The sequence below is a fragment of the Felis catus genome, chromosome F2 (assembly GCF_018350175.1).
Source record: "Felis catus isolate Fca126 chromosome F2, F.catus_Fca126_mat1.0, whole genome shotgun sequence".
Taxonomy (NCBI): Eukaryota; Metazoa; Chordata; class Mammalia; order Carnivora; family Felidae; genus Felis; species Felis catus.
In genome coordinates, this window is record NC_058385.1 from 67,091,921 (window position 1) to 67,110,235 (window position 18,315).

Sequence of the window (18,315 nt, forward strand, 5' to 3'; positions counted from 1 at the left end):
AAGGACAGGTGGGTTACTGTGTCAGATGCCCTTGAGTGGTCATATAAAAAGCAGAGAGTTGTCCATTGGATTTAGCAACCTGGAGGTCATGGTGACCTTTTGAAAGGGAGTGTTGTAAAGGCTCATAGCAGCACTATTCACGATAGCCCAAGAGTGGAAATGTCCAAAGGTCCCTCAACTCATAAATGGATAAACAAAAGGTGATACAGCCATACGATGGAACATAATTCAGCCATAAAAAGGAAGAAAGTGCTGATACAGCCTCCAACATGGATGGACCTGGAAAACATGCTCAGTGAAAGAAGGCAGTCCCGAAAAACCACATACAACATGATTCTATTTATGGGAAATGTCCAGAATAGGTAACCCATAGAAAGTAGATTGGTGGTTGCCAGGGGCTGAAGGGAAGGGGAATGCAGAGTGGCTGCTAACCGGCACAGATTTCTTTTGGGGGGGTGATAAAAATGTTCTGGAATTAGTGCTGATGGCTGTACAGCTTTGTGATTATACTAAGATCTACTTTATTGTGCACTGCAAAAGGGTGAACTGTATGGCATGGGAATCATATCTCAATATTTAAAAAGCAAGACCCGGGTCGCCTGGGTGGCTTAGTTGGTTGAGTGTCTGATCAGGTCATGATCTCAGGGTTCATGAGTTTGAGCCCCGCATCGGGCTTGCTGCTGCCATTGCAGAGCCTGCTTCAGATCCTCTGGTCCCCCCCGTCCCACCTTTCCCCTGCTTGCTCTCTCTTTCTCAAATAAATAAACAAAAGGTGGTGTTGGCAGAGTGGTGAGGACTGACACAGGTTAGCACGCACTGTGGAGCGAGTGGGGATGAGCTAGTGGAGGCAGCATGTGTAGACTCTGGAAGCCTTCATAATTCCACCTTCACTCCTACCCTCAAACCGCGCCAGCCACCCTCAGCGACTCTCGGTCCCCAGCCGCTCCCTGTTCGGTCCCGTACCCTTGCTCTTGTGTCAGCTGGTGCTTCTGCCTGGAATGCCTTGGCTCCCTTCTTCTCGGGGAAAACTCCTCCTCCTTAAGTATTTTGAGACTCTTTTGAGCAGTCACCTCCCTCTGGGAAGCCTCCCCGGTACCCTGGCTGGGAACAGGCTTGCCCGCCTTCATGCTTCCAGAGCTCTGGTCACACAGATTTGCAATTGTCTGTATGTGTCACGGTTCCTCTGCTGGGAGCAACCGGAGCCCAGAGACTGTGCTTTCTCTTTTTGTTCCTTTTCAGAAGTTTTAGGGTCTAATGTGGTTTCTGGCGCAGAGTACATGCTCAGTAAATTTTTGCTGAACGGATCAATCAATTCAGAAACAATTACAACACTGACCCAACAACCAAAGAGATTATATGATTTCCTTCTCTTTTTATTCAGCGTACTGAGCACAGAGAAAGTGTTCAACAAATCCTCTTTGAGAATCAATACATCAGCACACATTACTTGTAAGGCTAAGTGTCACTGTCGAAACCAGAGGATAATGTGCCAAAGAAATAGAAAAGAGAAGAAGGCTTTCATGGTGGGAGGTTCAGAGGATACAGATAGGTTGTTTGAGGACATATGGAGAATGGACGAAGGGGTGTTTAGGTTGTGAGAGTCTGTTTTTCTAGACTGCATTAAGTATTATGCAGTGGTTAAGACCAAAGATTGTAAAAACAGACAGCTGAGGTTTGAATCCTGTCCTCTCCTAACTAGCTGTGTGACATGAGGCAACTTACTTAATCTCTCTGTGCCTCAGCTTCCATATCTCTAAAGTGGGGATTCATAATATATACGTATCTCATGGGGTTTTAGCAGATAAATGAGTCCATATACATGAAGTGTTTAGAACCGTGAAAAGAAACCAAGACCTACTGAATGAGAACAGGCTCTTTATTTAGAGCTTTGCTACGACAAGAGTCAGCTACCATCATCCAGGTTTGATGGAGATTCCGAGACAGGGGAGTAGGGAAGCTTTCTGATGGAAAAAAGAGAAGGGTTCAGGTTTGCTCTGTTTGGAGGTGGTTGGCAGGCGGAGTAACTAGAAGCGGGGCATCCTGTGTGACCGGATAAGGGAGAATATTGAGGGGGGCCCAAAACTAGGGAATCAGCCTCAAACAGGCAACTTGGAGACGGGCACCCCCAGAAACTGGGTGGGAGGGGTGCTGTCCCCCTTGATGTGTAATTTTCAAAGAGATGGCTCCCAGGTCTTCGGGAAAGGCAGTTCCTGGGTGTTAGAGACAAAGAGCCTATCTAGTATTTAAGAGGATTTATACCCACTTCAAAGAGAGGTGGAAGGGCTTACAATTACAGTTTCTACAGTGATGCTCTTAGAAAAAGGAGAGGGAAATCTCTTCCTTTACTTTCCACAGGGAATGGTAAGCCTCTTATTTTTAATTTTTAATTTGGTTTTGTCCTTACACATCCTAAAAGGAAAATGAGAATTGACTTCATCCCCACCCACCCGGAAGCCCACAATCCCGGGTATAACCCAGCTGCCCCTCGTCCTCTCTCTCCCTAAAGGAACCAGTAACTTCCTAAAGGAACCAGTAACCACACCGAGGAAGCTAAACCAGTAGCCCCCTCCCTGTGTGGCAGGGAGCTGGACCAGCTGGGAGTAAAGCGGCGAAATGGAAAACCTCTGTTGGGGTCCACCACGTCCTGAGGTCCTTCCGTCTCCGAGTCTCAGTTCCCACGTCTGTAAAAGGGTGGGTTGAACTGGGTGCCTGCAAGGTGCCTTTCTAGCATGGACACCCTCTGCTTCTGAACTTCCCCACTCCCCCCCCCCCTTCCTGAAGGCAGCAGTCAGGAGGTCACCGTTCCATTCCAGTCACCAGCTGCCCAGCAGGGATTTGCTTACAGCCCCTGCCACCTGCCAGGCTTATTTTTAAAGCTGCTTATCTGTACACTCAGGCAATGTAATTTAGACATTTGGATCACAAAGCTCCTAGTGTGGAATTTGGCTGTCCTTATAGTAAGAAGAACGTCTCCAGGTGGGATTTCCAAAGAATGGGTGCCCTTGGGACGAGGGGAATGTGTATTGAACAGGTGCTTCATGAGACACATTGTACTGTTGCATTGTATGTGTTATCCTACTAAAAGCAACCTTTGAAGAAATCACTTCTTTAGAAGATGAAGATCAAGAAGTTTCTTTTACAGGTTAATCCTGTAAATTGACTGCTAAATAGCCCCGCTAAGTCTCAAGAACACCAACAACTAAAACTAAAAGGATCCACATAAAGACAGATGCCATATGTTTTCACTCTTATGTGGATCCTGAGAAACTTAACAGAAGACCATGGGGGAGGGGAAGGAAAAAAAAAAAGAGGTTAGAGAGGGAGGGAGCCAAAACATAAGAGACTCTTAAAAACTGAGAACAAACTGAGGGTTGATGGGGGGTGGGAGGCAGGGGTGGGTGGGTGGTGGGCGTTGAGGAGGGCACCTGTTGGAATGAGCACCGGGTGTTGTATGGAAACCAATTTGACAATAGATTTCATATTTTAAAAAAATTAAAAGGGAGGTTTCTGTGTTTCTAGTTTAGCGTGAAAACAATTGTCAGTAGCTACGATAGCCACACGCTCATTCACTAGACGGTAAAGGTTCAACAATGAATAAGACAAATTCCTGGCATCCAGAAGTTCACAGCTTAGCCGAGGAGGTGGTAGACACACAGATCATCTAAATAGTATGTAACCAATTCAGATTCTCTAGGAGCAGAGTGGGTATTTTCATGTGAAGATTATTTTAAGACAGAGTAGGTAATATGCATTTATAGGAAATTTAAAAGACGCAAGAATGTAGAAAGGAAAAAATAGTACCCACATGCACACAACCCAAAGAAAGCTATTGCCAATGTCTTGGTTATTCCCAATTTGTGTGGATTTTGGTCAATTTTACATAGTAGTGATCATTCCATATGAAAAATAGTGTCTTTGTGGGGGGGCTTGATGTCCTATTGAGCATTCCCCTACATTGTATTATCAGTGTTATTATCAACTCTGTATTCTCAAAAGAGAAGTGCTCAAAATAGTTTAATCTTTGTGTTTTTCTTCAACATTTATTCATTTAAAAAAGTTAAGCATGTGGAATCGTTGAAAGAATAGGACAGTGATCGACCATATATCCGCCACCTAGATGCAACACTTGTTAATACTTTGCTGTACCGATTTTGTCTATATATGTGAGTATATAGTCTCGCCTTCTCTCCTCTCCACACACACGTGTACTTATTGGCTGAACCATTTGAGAGTAAATTGTAGACATTCCAACACTATACCTTGTTAAAAAAGATATTCAAACAGATAAATATAACGATCTAATTGGCTTTATTAAACAATTCATGAATAGGGTCGTGTCCATCTAACAAGTAGGGGAACTCCCCCAACTTAAACAAAAGGAAGGTTTTTAAAGGCGAAGAGGACATAAAGAAAGGAATTTATTGGCAGGAAATGCATTATTTGGGCAAGGTGCCCTCCTAAGAGGAACCAAAGGGGGTCTATCAATAAATTTCCAGATTGAAATTCCATATCAGCTGATTGAAGGTTAAATTCCTGGGTTGGGGAGGGGACTATAGTGAGGGACATATTAAGTCTTGATTTGTTGACATGGGTCTTAACCTATGGGCCTGTGGTTTTCTTTTTAACAATTCCTGAATACTTCAGCATGCATCGCCTAAGGATATGGTCATTCTTGTCCATAACCACAGTGCCATCATCACATATAAGAAGTTAATAATTATTACCTAATTTGATATCTATACCGTATTCATTTTTCCAGCTATAAGGAGGATACCCTATTACCCTCAAAATGTATTTTATAGCTCTTTCTTTTTCAAAACAGATTCAGTCATAATTCATGTGTTGCTTTGGTCTATTTTGTCTTAGAACAGTCTCCCACCATTTTTGTCCCCGTGACATTACCTATTTGATGAAAATAGGCCTGACTTGCCCCATTGTTTTCTCATGATGAAGCGTATCTTATTCTCTGACCCTACATTTCTTATGAACTAGAAGTTAGGTATAATGGCATTATCAGGTTCAGGTTAAACATTTTTGGTAATACTTAAGACCTGATACTGTTTATTTCATATTGAATCATGCCAGGAGGCACATGCCCTCAGATGGCCTCACTAGTGGTGATGCTGCGTTTGCTCACTTGGTCACGTTGGTAACCATGAGATCTCTTCATTGTAAAGGTACATTTTCCTCTTTGCAATTAGCAAGTAACCAATGGGTGACACTTTAGTACTGTGGGAAATTACTGTCCTGCCACCACCTTTCACCCAATGGTGATCTTGATTATTTCATTAGTGTTGCAAAATGATTTTTCTAATCCTTTCTTCCTTCTTTACCCATTCCTTCTTTCTTTCCTTCCTTCCTTTCATCCATCCATCCATCCATCTCTATCTACCTGTCTGTCATCTAGCTATCTAGGTATCCACCCACCCAGCCAGCCATCTATCAATATATCCCTATCATCTTTCTATGTGTCTAATTCTATCATTCTTTTTCCATTTATTAGTAAGAATTCTGAGGAGAGCACTTGTTGGGATGAGCGCTGGGCGTTGTATGTAAGCCAATTTGACCATAAATTATATTCATAAAAAAAGAATTCATCTGTCAAGAAGAGCTTTCTCTCAACAAATGGAGATAAATTATAGTCACCACCTCTTCGAGAAAAAAAAAAGGATAAATGTTTAATTCTCTTCATCAATTACCACATTTTAGAGTCAAGGATCGGTTCAAGAGAAACCAAAAAATGAGATTTTTTTTTCCCCTGGTATCACTATGGACTTACGTATTTAAAAATATTTTTTCTAGTTCTGCAAAGGACCTAGAAATGAAATCACCGAGTAGTAAGAAGACTTCTAGCAATTGGATCCTGGTTTCTAAATACCCGTCTCTACTGACAGAACCAGGTATCTTTGGCTGACTCCAGGTCTAGGACAGATAGAACACAAGATGAGCCTGGGACGTATCCTTGTGACAAATAGGACAGTTTGAACATCCAACAGAATAATGACTGTGCTTTGCATGTTAAGCTTTTTCTGAGTTTTGAATTATTTTCTTAATTTATTTGCCCACAAATGGCATTTCTAGAGTATGATTATTTAAGGTAATATACACACACTTACATGGGCATTACGTGTATGCATGCATATATGTGTGCATATACATGTATGTATACATGTGTGTGTTCCTCTCCCTAAAGGACTTTGTCACACACATCCCCACCATTAAAGTATGAAAATGCTTTATCTCCTACCAGTGAAAGTCGTGGTTTTAAAAAAATGTTTATTTATTTTGAGAAAAAGAGTGCAAGTGGGGTGGGGGAGGGACAGAGAAAGAGGGAGGGAGGGAATCCCAAACAAGCTCCAGGCTCGGCACAGAGCCTGACGTGGGGCTCGATCTCACGACCATGAGATCATGACCTGAACTGAAATCAAAAGTCTGACCATTAACCCACTGAGCCACCCAGGTGCCCCAAGAGTCGTGCTTTAATAAGCAATCATTATTGGTGAAGAAGGCATGTCTGATCTAAAGGACCCCCCCCCCCCCACCTCCTCCCAGGGCATCCACTCTCTGAGCTCGGTGAAGTTTGAAGTCCATAAATAACACGCTTAGTACAACCGATCCAGTCTTTTCAGGACCTTTCCTTATCATTTTCTTCCATCCATAGATGTCATTAGGTTAACAGATAGTTCTCAAGCTGTCCATTTTTTTTCTAGCTCTGATTGAAAATTACATTTGGAGGCTATTATTAGCTTAAGACCTCTCCTTGGTGCTTGGTTGAATGTCAATAATTAAAATAAAACTGGGAACCCTGTGTGTGGAGAGATATGGAATGAGGAGTGGCATTTATCAGAATATGTCAGTAAACACTTTCTTCCTGCTGCCTGTGTGATATCAGAAAAAATGCTCTGTGACCACTCGAGCAGGGTGGGTAAGTGGGGGCAAGGCTCTTCGTGATAATAACCAATGACTTGTGTGCCTAGGGCAGAATTAATTTCATATTCTCTGCTTCAATTTTCTTTGCCTCTTTCCCTCTGTGGGAATCTGGATTTTCTCTGGGTGTTTTCTATGGGGGAGAAGATGTTTCCTGTCAAATTATGTGCTTCCATCCATGAAATAGTGTTGAAGGCAGCAACTATAATTTTTTAAGAGTTTAGTATTTACCAGACACTAGGTTGAACACTCTGTATGTGTTATTTCATTCATTTTTCAAAGCAAGTCTGTGGGTAACATCTCCGGACGGTGAGTTGGAAGCCCATAACTCACCCAAGGGAGCACAGGTAGCAAATGACAGAGCCGAGTGTCAAATGCCCGTCTGTCTGTCCCAAATCCTATTTCACTCAGCTTTTACACTATGCTATGCTATGCTACACTCTAATAATCCTTATGCCACCCAAGGTCATCCCTTAGATGGAAGCCAAAAACATGTTATAATGCCTGGGCCGCGGCAGTGACGATGGAGCTTCTCTTGAACATTTCAAAAAAAGACACACTTATTCAGTGTTATAAATAGCTTGCTTCTTTTCTTCCACAAAAAAGGGACTCTTGGACACATTAAATAGCAGAGGATATGATTTGGCGTCAGAGCACCTTGGTGCACATCCTGGCTTTGTAACACAAGTTAGCAAACATCATCTTGGTTTCCTCAGGTATAGAATGGGAATAAAAATGTTGTCTACTTTGCCAGTTGTCAGAAGGTTTAAATGGAATAATGTACTTGTGAAGCACCATGCAAGTTATACAGCACAGTGGCTGGCCTGATTATTAGACAGTGCACAACGAAGAGGCAGCCGTGACCCTCTGACCCTCTTACTCTGGTCCTGACTTACCCACGGTTGACTTTTGTCCTCTCTACCAAAATTCTGGAGCCCAGCAATTGGCTAGCAACTCTTAAGCTGACTCTCAAATGCAGAGGATTTGGATGAGGTTCCTAGCATATAAATATACTGCTCAGTAGAGCTTATTAGGTCACCTCTGAAAGGCCTCTGGAAATAAGCCCTTTCTGCATATTGGAAACCTCTCTGCCATGAGTGGTAGGCTGGCCTCTTGGGTTTCTTCCAGCCGTCAAGCCTTGCAGGGGCTCCTGGCCATTTGACAGGTATGGAATCTGAGGCCCAAGAAGACAAATGCCTTTAAGTGACAATTATGAAGCCATGAGCCAATCATCTTATGTTAGAGTTAGGAAAGTCCTTGTAAAACTTTGAGTCCAATTATCGGGCAAATCCATGAAGAAGTTGGGAGGCAGCCTGCTCTCATGGAAAGAGCATGAGGTTTGGCATCATACAGACCTCGGTTCAAGTTCCAGTTGGTTGGCTTATTGCCTGTGTGACTTTGGGAAAGTCATTTGATCTCCATTGCTTCATTTCTCCATCGATAAAAAGGAGACCTACTTTGTTTGTTGCTGAGACGGGTTGATGGATCAATTGAAAGGACGTAGGCAAAGTGGGCATCCAATAAAGCATTGCAATCACAGTTCGAGTTATAGTATTATCACTCTACTGTTGATACAGGCAGAGTGGTGTGGGGTGACTAGAATGGACAGAAGCTTTATATTCCTTCTTCCTTGGTTTTCAAATGTTTCCTGAGTAGCTATGTGTGCAAGTCATTACCTGTGGGGGTCAAGGTATGTCAACAGAAATGAGAGACTACATATACACATACTTTTAAGGAAAATTTCCGGATCATAGGACATGTAATGTGGTCTGAGTTGGGCCAGGGTTGTAGTCTAAAGAATGGATGAAGCCACCTAGATTTGAACTCATGACTTCGCTTGTAATAAGCCCATTGCATTTCTTGACTAATTCAGACATCCATGCCACTGCCTCTTCTCTGGGTTATCTTCTCTGGCTTCAACCCCACCCCAGATACAGTACTCCTCTCTAATTTCTCCCATGATTACATTTTTGTGGTTGCCAGCAACCATCCTGCTTAAGGAGTCCTGATATTTTGGGGGTGAATAGGTAAGTTAACACAGGCCCATTGGTTCATCAGAACCTTAAATATTTCTACTGGGATAGGAAATCAGGTTATGCCCCATCCATATGTAATTCCAAAAGACAAACTTTAATGACAAGCATGGGTCTAAAATACTTCCATGATGTTCCAGTCCCCTACTAATTCTGTGTCCCTCCTATTACCTTGTATTTCAATCCACAAAACCGAAGGAGAAGAGATAAGTTCTCCTTCACTAAGAACAGGAGCTCCAGGAGATCAAGGATCCTATTTTTCTTTAAAAAAATTTTTTTAGCTTATTTATTTTTTGACAGAGAGAGAGAGAGCAAGGGAGGGTAGAGAGGGAGAGAAAGAATTTCAAGCAGGTTCTGCACTGTCAGCACAGAGCCCAACACAGGGCTCAAACTCACGAATCATGAGATCATGACCTAAGCCAAAATCAAGAGTCGGATGCTTAGCTGACTGAGCCACCCAGGGGCCCCAAGGATCCTGTTTTTCTTAATCATTAAGTTCCCATTGTCTAGAACAGTGCCTGACATTCAGGGGGTTCCCAAAAGTAGTGAATGACTGAATGAACAAGAAAGAATGACCCTTCCCTTTTGCAGTGGTCCTGTCTCACCCTTTGATAACCTAAGACTTAGATCAGTGCCAGTAACTGGCACAGCACTTGGAAGAAGCACGTGACAATTTTCAAACCAGAAGGGCTGATTCTTACTGAAGGAGAAGGAAAGAGGAAGTGCAAGAATAGAAGGATAATTCTGGAACAATTTGTGGAGACAACAGAAACAATGAAGGATGACAGAAAAGCCATTTGGCAAATGTAGGGCCACACCCACCAATTTCCTCTGGAGAGCTGACAGAGAAGAAAGATTGTAGCAGATTCAAAAGGGTTCTGTCACTTAAGCAATTAGTCCCCTTTCTAATTGCTACTGGGTTTTTCCTAAGTTTATTTTTTGAGAGAGACAGAAACAGTGTGAGTGGGTGAGGGGCAGAGAGAGAGGGAGAGAGAGAGAGAATCTCAAGCAAGCTCCGTGCTGTCAGCGCTGAGCCCGACACGGGGCTTGAACTCACGAAACTGAGATCATGACCTGAGCCGAAACCAAGAGTCAGATGCTTAACCAGTGGAGCCACCCAGGCATCCCTAATTGCTACTGGGTTTCTATAATCGGATATTGATTGAACGATTACAAATGAAATAGCACATTCAACCAAGTATATATGTGTCTTATGTGTACAGGTGGGACCTCTCCCTTCACAAAACTCACCAGCATCATCATTTCAGAGCTTTCACTGTTCATCGTAAAAATAGCTTCTCCCAGAACCAGAAAGGTAACGATTTTTCTCAAACTAAGGCAGCAGGATAGTCAAAATACTCCCTGGCATTCTCCCACACTGTACACTTCTAGAAGGTTGGCGTTGCTCCCAGCAGCTCTTTGTGACTAGAAACTGAAACTTTTGTCTTTGTGCAGGGCAAGGTTGAAGCCGAGTTCCACCTAGTTACGGCAGAAGAAGCTGAGAAAAATCCTGTCGGAAAAGCCCGGAAGGAGCCAGAGCCCCTGGCCAAGCCCAAGTGAGTGGGGTCGTGTGGAAGAGCATCAGAAATGGGAAAGGCCCTTTGCAGTCCCCATAGCCGAGGGTGGGGCATTTCTCTATAGAGGGTCCCTCTGGCAGGACTGAGCCGCAAGAAGGCAGCTAATCCAGGTAGCTTTTTGTTGCAATAATTGAGAAATACTCTAACAACAATACAGGCTGTTCGGAAAATGGAGAGGGTGCCTTTCTGTAATAATGGCACGTAAGCGTTTCTAGAATAATTTCGTATATTTTTTCTACTCTTTTTTATGTGAATATGAATTCTACATGTGTTTTTTTTCTACTTGTTCTCAAGTTACACACACACAATTGTCCTAATGTTTCATTTATCCTTGCTGCAAAGTTTTGCTTTGTTGCCATAGTGGTCATGATTAGGATTTTTTAATACCTGTGGAATACTCTATAGATTTGATGCCCATAACTGACGTGGTTACCACCCCATAATTGGATAAATTTACTTCTTTCTTTTTCCATTATTGTAATATGATGAAAATATTTCCCTTTTATAAGTTACTACTTTAAAATGAATTCCCAAAAGTAGAATTACTAGGAGAAAGGGTTACCCTATTCAGTTTAATCCGTGGTTACATATCAATTAAAAAGTAAATACACACACACACACACACACACACACACACAGTAAATATAAGGGCATCTGGGTAGCTCAGTCAGTTGAGCATCCAGCTTCAGCTCAGGTTATTATCTCATGGTTTGTGAGTTCAAGCCCCGCATTGGGCTCATTGTTGTCAGCACAGAGCCTGCTTCGGATCCTTTGTCCCCCTTTCTCACTGCTCCTCCCCTGCTCAAGTGCTCTCTCTCAAAAATAAAATTAAACAAAAAAACATTAAAAAATTTTTGTATTAAAAAAATTTTTTTAACGTTTATTTATTGTTGAGAGACAGAGAGACACAGAGCATGAGCAGGGGAGGGGTAGAGAGAGGGGGAGACATAGAATCTGAAGTAGGCTCCAGGCTCTGAGCTGTCAGCACAGAGCCCGACGCGGGGCTTGAACTCACAAACTGTTAGATCATGACCTGAGCCGAAGTCGGTCTCTTAACCAACTGAGTCACCCAGGTGCCCCTAAAATTTTTTTTAAGTAAATATATGGGGTGCCTGGGTGACTCAGTCAGTTAAACATCCAACTCTTGATTTTGGCTCAGGTCATGATCCCAGGATTGTGGGATGGAGCCCCGTATTGGGTTCCATGCTGAGTGTGGAGCCTCCTTAAGATTCTCTCTCTCTCTCTCTCTCTCTCTCTCTCTCTCTCTCTCCCCCCCCCCCCACTCTTCTCCCCCTCTCGCACATGCTCTCTCTCTCTGTGTCTAAAAAATTTTTAAAAACACTGAATACATGTTGGGGCACCTGGCTGACTCAATCAGTACAGCATCTGACCCTTGATCTCAGGGTCATGAGTTCAAGCCCCACGTCAGGTGTGGAGCCCACTTTAAAAAGTAAACATATGTAGATATGAAATATGTATACAAAAACTCTCTCAAATTGTATTTTCCCTACCCTTCCTGAGACCCCAAGCGTCTGAAGACAAGTGGTCCCTTCTCTGTACCTACTTTTGATTTATCATAGTGTTAGAAACATAATGAGTACTTATTCATTAATTCAAAATTATTTGTTGAGCTCCTACAATGTATACCTACTAAAAAAACACTTTGAAGAATACTGAAGAAATGTAAGACCTAAGCTCTGTCTTCTAAGAGCTTCCAATCTGTTTAGGGAGAACACATAGACTCATAATTAACAGAGTATAGAACAGAAGACCGGTATGCTAGGTTCAAAAAGGAGCTACATCAAGTGATAGATGAGACAGGAATTTGGAAGGAGGGGGATCTTTAGGGACCAAAGTGGTCAAGGAGGGCCTCTTGGGAGAGGTGGGGCTCGAGCTGGTCAGGGTTGGACAGACGGAGGGTAGTCAGACTCTTCCCTCCTCCAGACCAAGCTTTGAAATGATGCAGGAATCATTATCACCCAGAATGTTGGATTGCTCCTGCTTTGAGGCAACATGGACTTCTCCCATTCCCAGCATCTCCTTGTGGGCCTCTAGAAAGTGAGAGTCAGAAATACTTCCCGAGGTCTGGAGAATCCTCTGTGTTGACATCATGGCCTCTTTCCTGATTTTCTCTTGCTTCCCTTGCAGCCGCCCAAACACCTCCTTCTCCTGGTTTGTGAGCCCCTTCAAGTGCCTGTACCACCTCATCTGGAAGAATTACAAAAAGTACATCATCATCGGTTTCATTCTGATTGTCCTCATCATCTTCCTGGTCCTCTTCATCTATACCTTGCCCGGAGCCATCAGCCGAAGGATCGTCGTGGGCTCCTAGAGAATCTTGGAGGACCCAGACCCTCCCATTCTACTTACTCTCTCTTCTTCCTCATTTCTAAATGTGTGAGAGCATGTGCTCTGTGCAGGCACCCATGCTGGGTGCTAAAGGAATGAACCCAAAGGCCCAAGAACCAGTCCCTCTTTCTAAGCACAGATCAGCCCTTTTTGGAGAACATGGGAAAGGAGCCCCTCCTCCCTGCCTCAACCCCTGCCACCACCTTTTAAACTCACGAGACTTAAGCCATGTTTCCACCCATGGGCAGCATGAAATTATGACTCCTTTGCCTCAGAGTAATCAATGGTGACCTCAAATTGACTTAGGTGAATGTTTTCTTTATGCAATTGGTTTTATTCTGAGAGATCTGATTCTGGGTCTGAGATTTATTGAAAGTACTTTTTTTTTTTTAAATAAAATTTTTACAGCAAATAAACTGAAAACATTTCAGCAAATTACTAGACATTTAACCTGTCCCATATATCTTAACCTCGTTTAATCCTTATAGTTTGTAGAACACATTCACTTACTCAGGCCATGAAACTGGCTTGGAGAAAACTTTGTATCGCCTAAAATACTTTGTTACTGAAGTTCCCATCTAGAGATGAGGTGTTGCTGGTTTCCCATCAAAGTCAACACTTTTCAGAATATTTTCCATAGTAATGCGTTCTCGAGAAACCCATTTGGATTTATGCTCTATGGCGATTTCCAAGTGGGAATTTTATGAATATGAAATATAATTTTGTGTGAGTATGCATTGGGGGAGGGGAGTGGCCCGCCATGATACCGGTAGAAATTCTCTTTAGCCAGATATCTAAGTGCCACCAAATATGATATTCCCAAAGACCATGTTATGAATGACCATCCTGGGCACAATTTAGCACTTAGTCTAACCACCATATGTAGTAGGTACCATTATGACACTCAAGCACAAATTAATTTTTTTTTTTTAAATTTTTTTTTCCACGTTTTTATTTATTTTTGGGACAGAGAGAGACAGAGCATGAACGGGGGAGGGGCAGAGAGAGAGGGAGACACAGAATCGGAAACAGGCTCCAGGCTCCGAGCCATCAGCCCAGAGCCTGACGCGGGGCTCGAACTCCCGGACCGCGAGATCGTGACCTGGCTGAAGTCAGACGCTTAACCGACTGCGCCACCCAGGCGCCCCAAGCACAAATTAATTTCAAAAGCAGTCCCAGAAATTAATATCCTACACACTCGTCAGATGGAGCCAAGTTTTTTGAAAGGAAACCTCTGATTTTCGAAGTACACCGTGTAGATCTGCTACCCCCTGTAAAGCAGCGGAAGTGAGGGGCTGGTGTTCTCAGTTAAAATAAGGAAACAAAGGGATGGGAGTGTTTGGCCTCGTACACAAATAAATATGGCAGCCATTTCTTCTTGTGAACCCGAGGGGCCATTTGGCAGTATTGAGGAGGCTGGATTGGGGCTCCTGCTCCACACCAGAAGCACCAGGGCTACTGTTTTCTTTAGATAGTCTTGCACCTGTATCACTCATAAAATGTAGGATATTAACTGCCACTTGGGAAGTCGTTCTAGAATGTTCCTGGTTGGTCAAAATAAGATTGAAGCATATTCTGCATGATTTTAGACTTAGTGTCGTTCATTAAATTCTGGCCCTAGGTGCTCACTGCCTAGTAACTAAAATGCCCTATTTTCCTGAAGGGATGAAAAATAGAGCATTTATGGCACTGGCAGCATTTCCTAGAACATGCTTATTCTTACTATGGAATAACACAGGCACCAGCAACGGTGTAGTCAAAAATACTTGATGGCATGGAATGTATACACTGAGTACACTGTAAGTAAAAAAATATATAAGTTACAAACCCACGTACAGCATGATATAAAAAGAAAATCTGAAAACAGGCACAGATAAAGCCTGGGGGAATATGCCAAAATGTTAACAGTGATTAGGCAGCGGTATCTTCCTAAAACTTCTAAAATAAGTATGCATTATTTTTAATATAAAAATCTTAATAAATATAGATTTAAATGTGGTGATTTAAAAATAGTTGTTGAGTGTCTTTTGTGTGCTGGGCAGTGGGGATGTGGTAGAAATAAGACAGACCTAGCCCCTTCTCCGTGGATCTTACATTCCAATAGCTCCTCAAGATATGGTTTTATCTTCAAATTATGGGGCATCCAATAAGAACACTGAGTAAGGAACGTGCTTCACGGGTGAGGTTCAAGAAGAAGGACAACATACAGCTGCGGTGTTGTTTGAAAGGAAAAGAACACCATTATTTTAGGACAGAACTAGAAATAATGTATTATACTTTCTGCTGGATTCTGGGCAGTAAAATGATAAGTCAGCTTTTGACAAAGTAATGCACATCGTTCAAACACACACACACACACACACACACACAAGCTAAAAATTGAAAATCCTTCAAAGTTAAATAGAGTTCATCAACTTTGCTTTGATGCCCAAAGATGTCTGAATGCTGAAAAGCCTTTAGCAGAAGTATTTGAAACACTTGCAGATCAGATGGCATCATAAGAAATGCGTGAGAAGTGGCAGGCAAGGATAATTTTGGAGTCGGCTGTGTCTGGTGCTCTATACATAGGTTATCACTTATAGCCCGTCCTGTCCTGTGCGTAAAAAAACAAATAAAATATAATGTTCTAGGCCTAATTTTGCAGCCCTGGACCTAAAGATATTACCGTTTAAAAATAAAAATTAACAAGGAAAAAAACCCATTTCCCAAGAAGTTGCCCTGAGTCCCTATTTACGTTCTCAGATGAAATGTATTCATTTGACAGATTAGAGTTTTTCAGCTTAAGTCCATTTCAGAGCAGTTTTATTTATGTGTTTGTTTTTTTCTTTTTTACAACATGTGAATCCTTTCCCCCAACCAAGCAAAACGAGATCGATACCAGCAACACCACCACCAAACAACGCACAGGATAAGATCTCCAATTCTGTGTCCCCAGTAGTTGAAACGTGTGGTACTGTCCTTGCTCTTTCCCTTAAAACACACGGAAGTGGGAAATTACGGGACTGACTTCACAGCTGGGGCCGGTTGGTGTTTATTCATGCAAAAGACAACTATTGAGCTCCGTCCTCGCTCCTGATGCTATGATCAAAACTGGGCATGCAAAAGTACACAATCATATAAAGTAAGTCTCTGCTCTTGAGGACCACAGAATTTGATGGAGAGAAGACATTAATCAAATAGTCGCACGCATGGATAATCACAGACTGAAGGACTGACCGGGGCAAAATATGGGGAAAGACGCAGATCTCACTGAACTAAAATCCAGGTGACGGCAGACCTACCTTCCATCCTGGAGGCTCTAGGGGACCATCTGTCTCCTTGCCTTTTCCAGTTTCTAGAAGCTGCCTGCATTCCTTGGCTCGTGGCTGCTTCCTGCACCTTCAAATCAGTGATGTAACACCTCTCTGTGCCTTTCTTCCGTACTCACGTCCCCCTCTGACTATAGCTGGACAAGTTGTTGCTTTTAAGGATGCATGCGATTACATTTGACTCACCCAAGTAATCAGGAAAATCTCCCCATCTCAAGGCTTAAGGTCCTTAGTCACATCTGCAAAGACCCTTTCACCTTGTAAAGTAACATATTCACAGATTCTGGGGATGAGGACTTGGACTGTGTTTTGGGAGGAGTTCTTATTTTGTTTACCACATGGAGCATCACACAGGCATTGTGATGCATTCGAATTTGGAAGTTATTTCAGCAGAGCCTGGAGAGTCAGAATGATTATGGTGCATGAAAGAAGGAGGCTCCGGAGACGCTTTTCTCTCCTAATAAGATGTTTCCATTTGTTGTTCAGCCTCTCAAGTGACAATTGTCTCAGGAAAAAAGGAAGAACTGCTTCCCGACTCATTAAAATCCTCTCAAGCACAGTGGATGAGGCACCTTCGGAGCTGGGAGGGGAAGGACTCGAATTTCCGCCCCCACCCCTGCCCCAGGAGTTTCCAGACCAGCCTGGAAAGTTCAGCTTTTCTTTAATGCAGCAGCAGCTCCTCACGTGTCAAGAGCTAACACGTGTCTCTGCTCTCCCTCATTTACGAAGGGCCATTTGAGAAAAGAGCACTCTCGTTTCTTCTGAGTCTTACCGGGAGAAAGAAAATGGGCTTTGGAGGCTGAGATAATTGTGTGGAAGCCAGAGCATAGGCTGTGTGACCTTGGGCAAGTTACTCAACACTCCGAATCTGATACATAAAATGCAGACAATGTCTATCTTGTAGGATTGTGGGAGTTTGGGCATGTGGGGTGGGGGGTGGGGTGGTTCTCTACTGTGGATGGAAGTGGAGAAACACTTTTTACCTGTTGTCTTCCATATCATAGTATCCAAACGAATGATCGAATGATCGCTATTTAAGTAACAGACAACTAATGTTTGCTGAGTGCTATTACAGTTTACAAAATGATGCATATATTTTCTCATTCTCCCAAAGGTCCCATTGCATAGACAAGGAGACAGCTCCTGGGGTTTCCAAGATTACCAACCTCATGTGTAACAGATCTAAACTCCAAGCCCACACCTCTCCCTCCTGCCCCCCTGCTCTGTGCTCTCCAAGAGGCTGCGTAATGATTGGTGTAAGTGGGTGAGGCTGCCTCCAGTCAGAACACTCCTCAATGACTTTTTACGGTTCATCCATGCCTGGGGGGGTTCAGCCACAATCCCTGAAATATTTCAAGTGTGTTCAATGCAGCATCACGGATGCATGTTGGAGTCTCGTTTTTTTTTACTTGAACCGCTGCGTTTGATGGTAAGGGAATGTAAACACATCTTTCATTCATGCTACCGCAGATCTTTTCCACATTCTTTTCTCGTTTTGCCACTTCTGGTGGTGAGAAACCCCAATGCAGAAAACAATGCAGACACTTAACTGAGCTCTTTACAGGCATAGAACTTAGATTTGGAAGTTAAGGATGTGAAGAAACAGACATGGTAGAAGGAACTTAATCATACCAGAAACTAGCTACATACCAAATATCCATTTTCTTCTTCTTTCTTGGTAGCAGAAGGCCAGCTGTACTAGGGCAGCAATGTGCTAAGCTCAAGCAGGACGTCTGTCTGTCTGTGTCTTGCTTTTGGGGGTAGCTGAGGCTGCGTGAGCATAGCTCAGTGGGTGGGGTCACAGGAAACCTCACTAAAGGGGGTTGACTCAGCTGGCAGACCCTTTGTGCCTCTTCTTCCTCCTTCACTACACCTGCACTGTGGGCGTGATGGCTGGGGCTCTATCAGGTGTCTTGGATCATGAGGCAACCTTGACTATGGAAGCTACCATGAATAGTGGGGCAGAAAGATAGAAAAGGTGCAAATCCCTGCTGATTGTGGGCTCACCAAACCATTCCTATATGGACTATGTCCGGACTTTTATACGTGAAAGCAAAAACAAGCCTCTATCTTCCTAAAGCCACAGTTATTTGGGGGTAGTAGTTGTTTTTATTGTCACAT

The 18,315-nt window shown here is 43.1% G+C and overlaps 1 protein-coding gene across 3 annotated transcripts in view; it reads left to right on the plus strand.

Annotated features, from left to right (window-relative positions):
• The window catches only part of FER1L6 (fer-1 like family member 6), a 156,156-nt gene extending 142,268 nt beyond the window's left edge, over window positions 1–13,888 (plus strand). For all 3 annotated transcript variants that reach the window (XM_045049833.1, XM_045049834.1, XM_045049835.1), the window contains exons 40-41: window positions 10,416–10,516; window positions 12,686–13,888. In XM_045049833.1, coding sequence (XP_044905768.1) covers window positions 10,416–10,516; window positions 12,686–12,869 — 285 coding nt within the window. In that variant the 3' untranslated portion in view covers window positions 12,870–13,888. The remainder of the gene's footprint in view (window positions 1–10,415; window positions 10,517–12,685) is intronic.
• The last annotated feature ends 4,427 nt before the right edge of the window (window positions 13,889–18,315 follow it).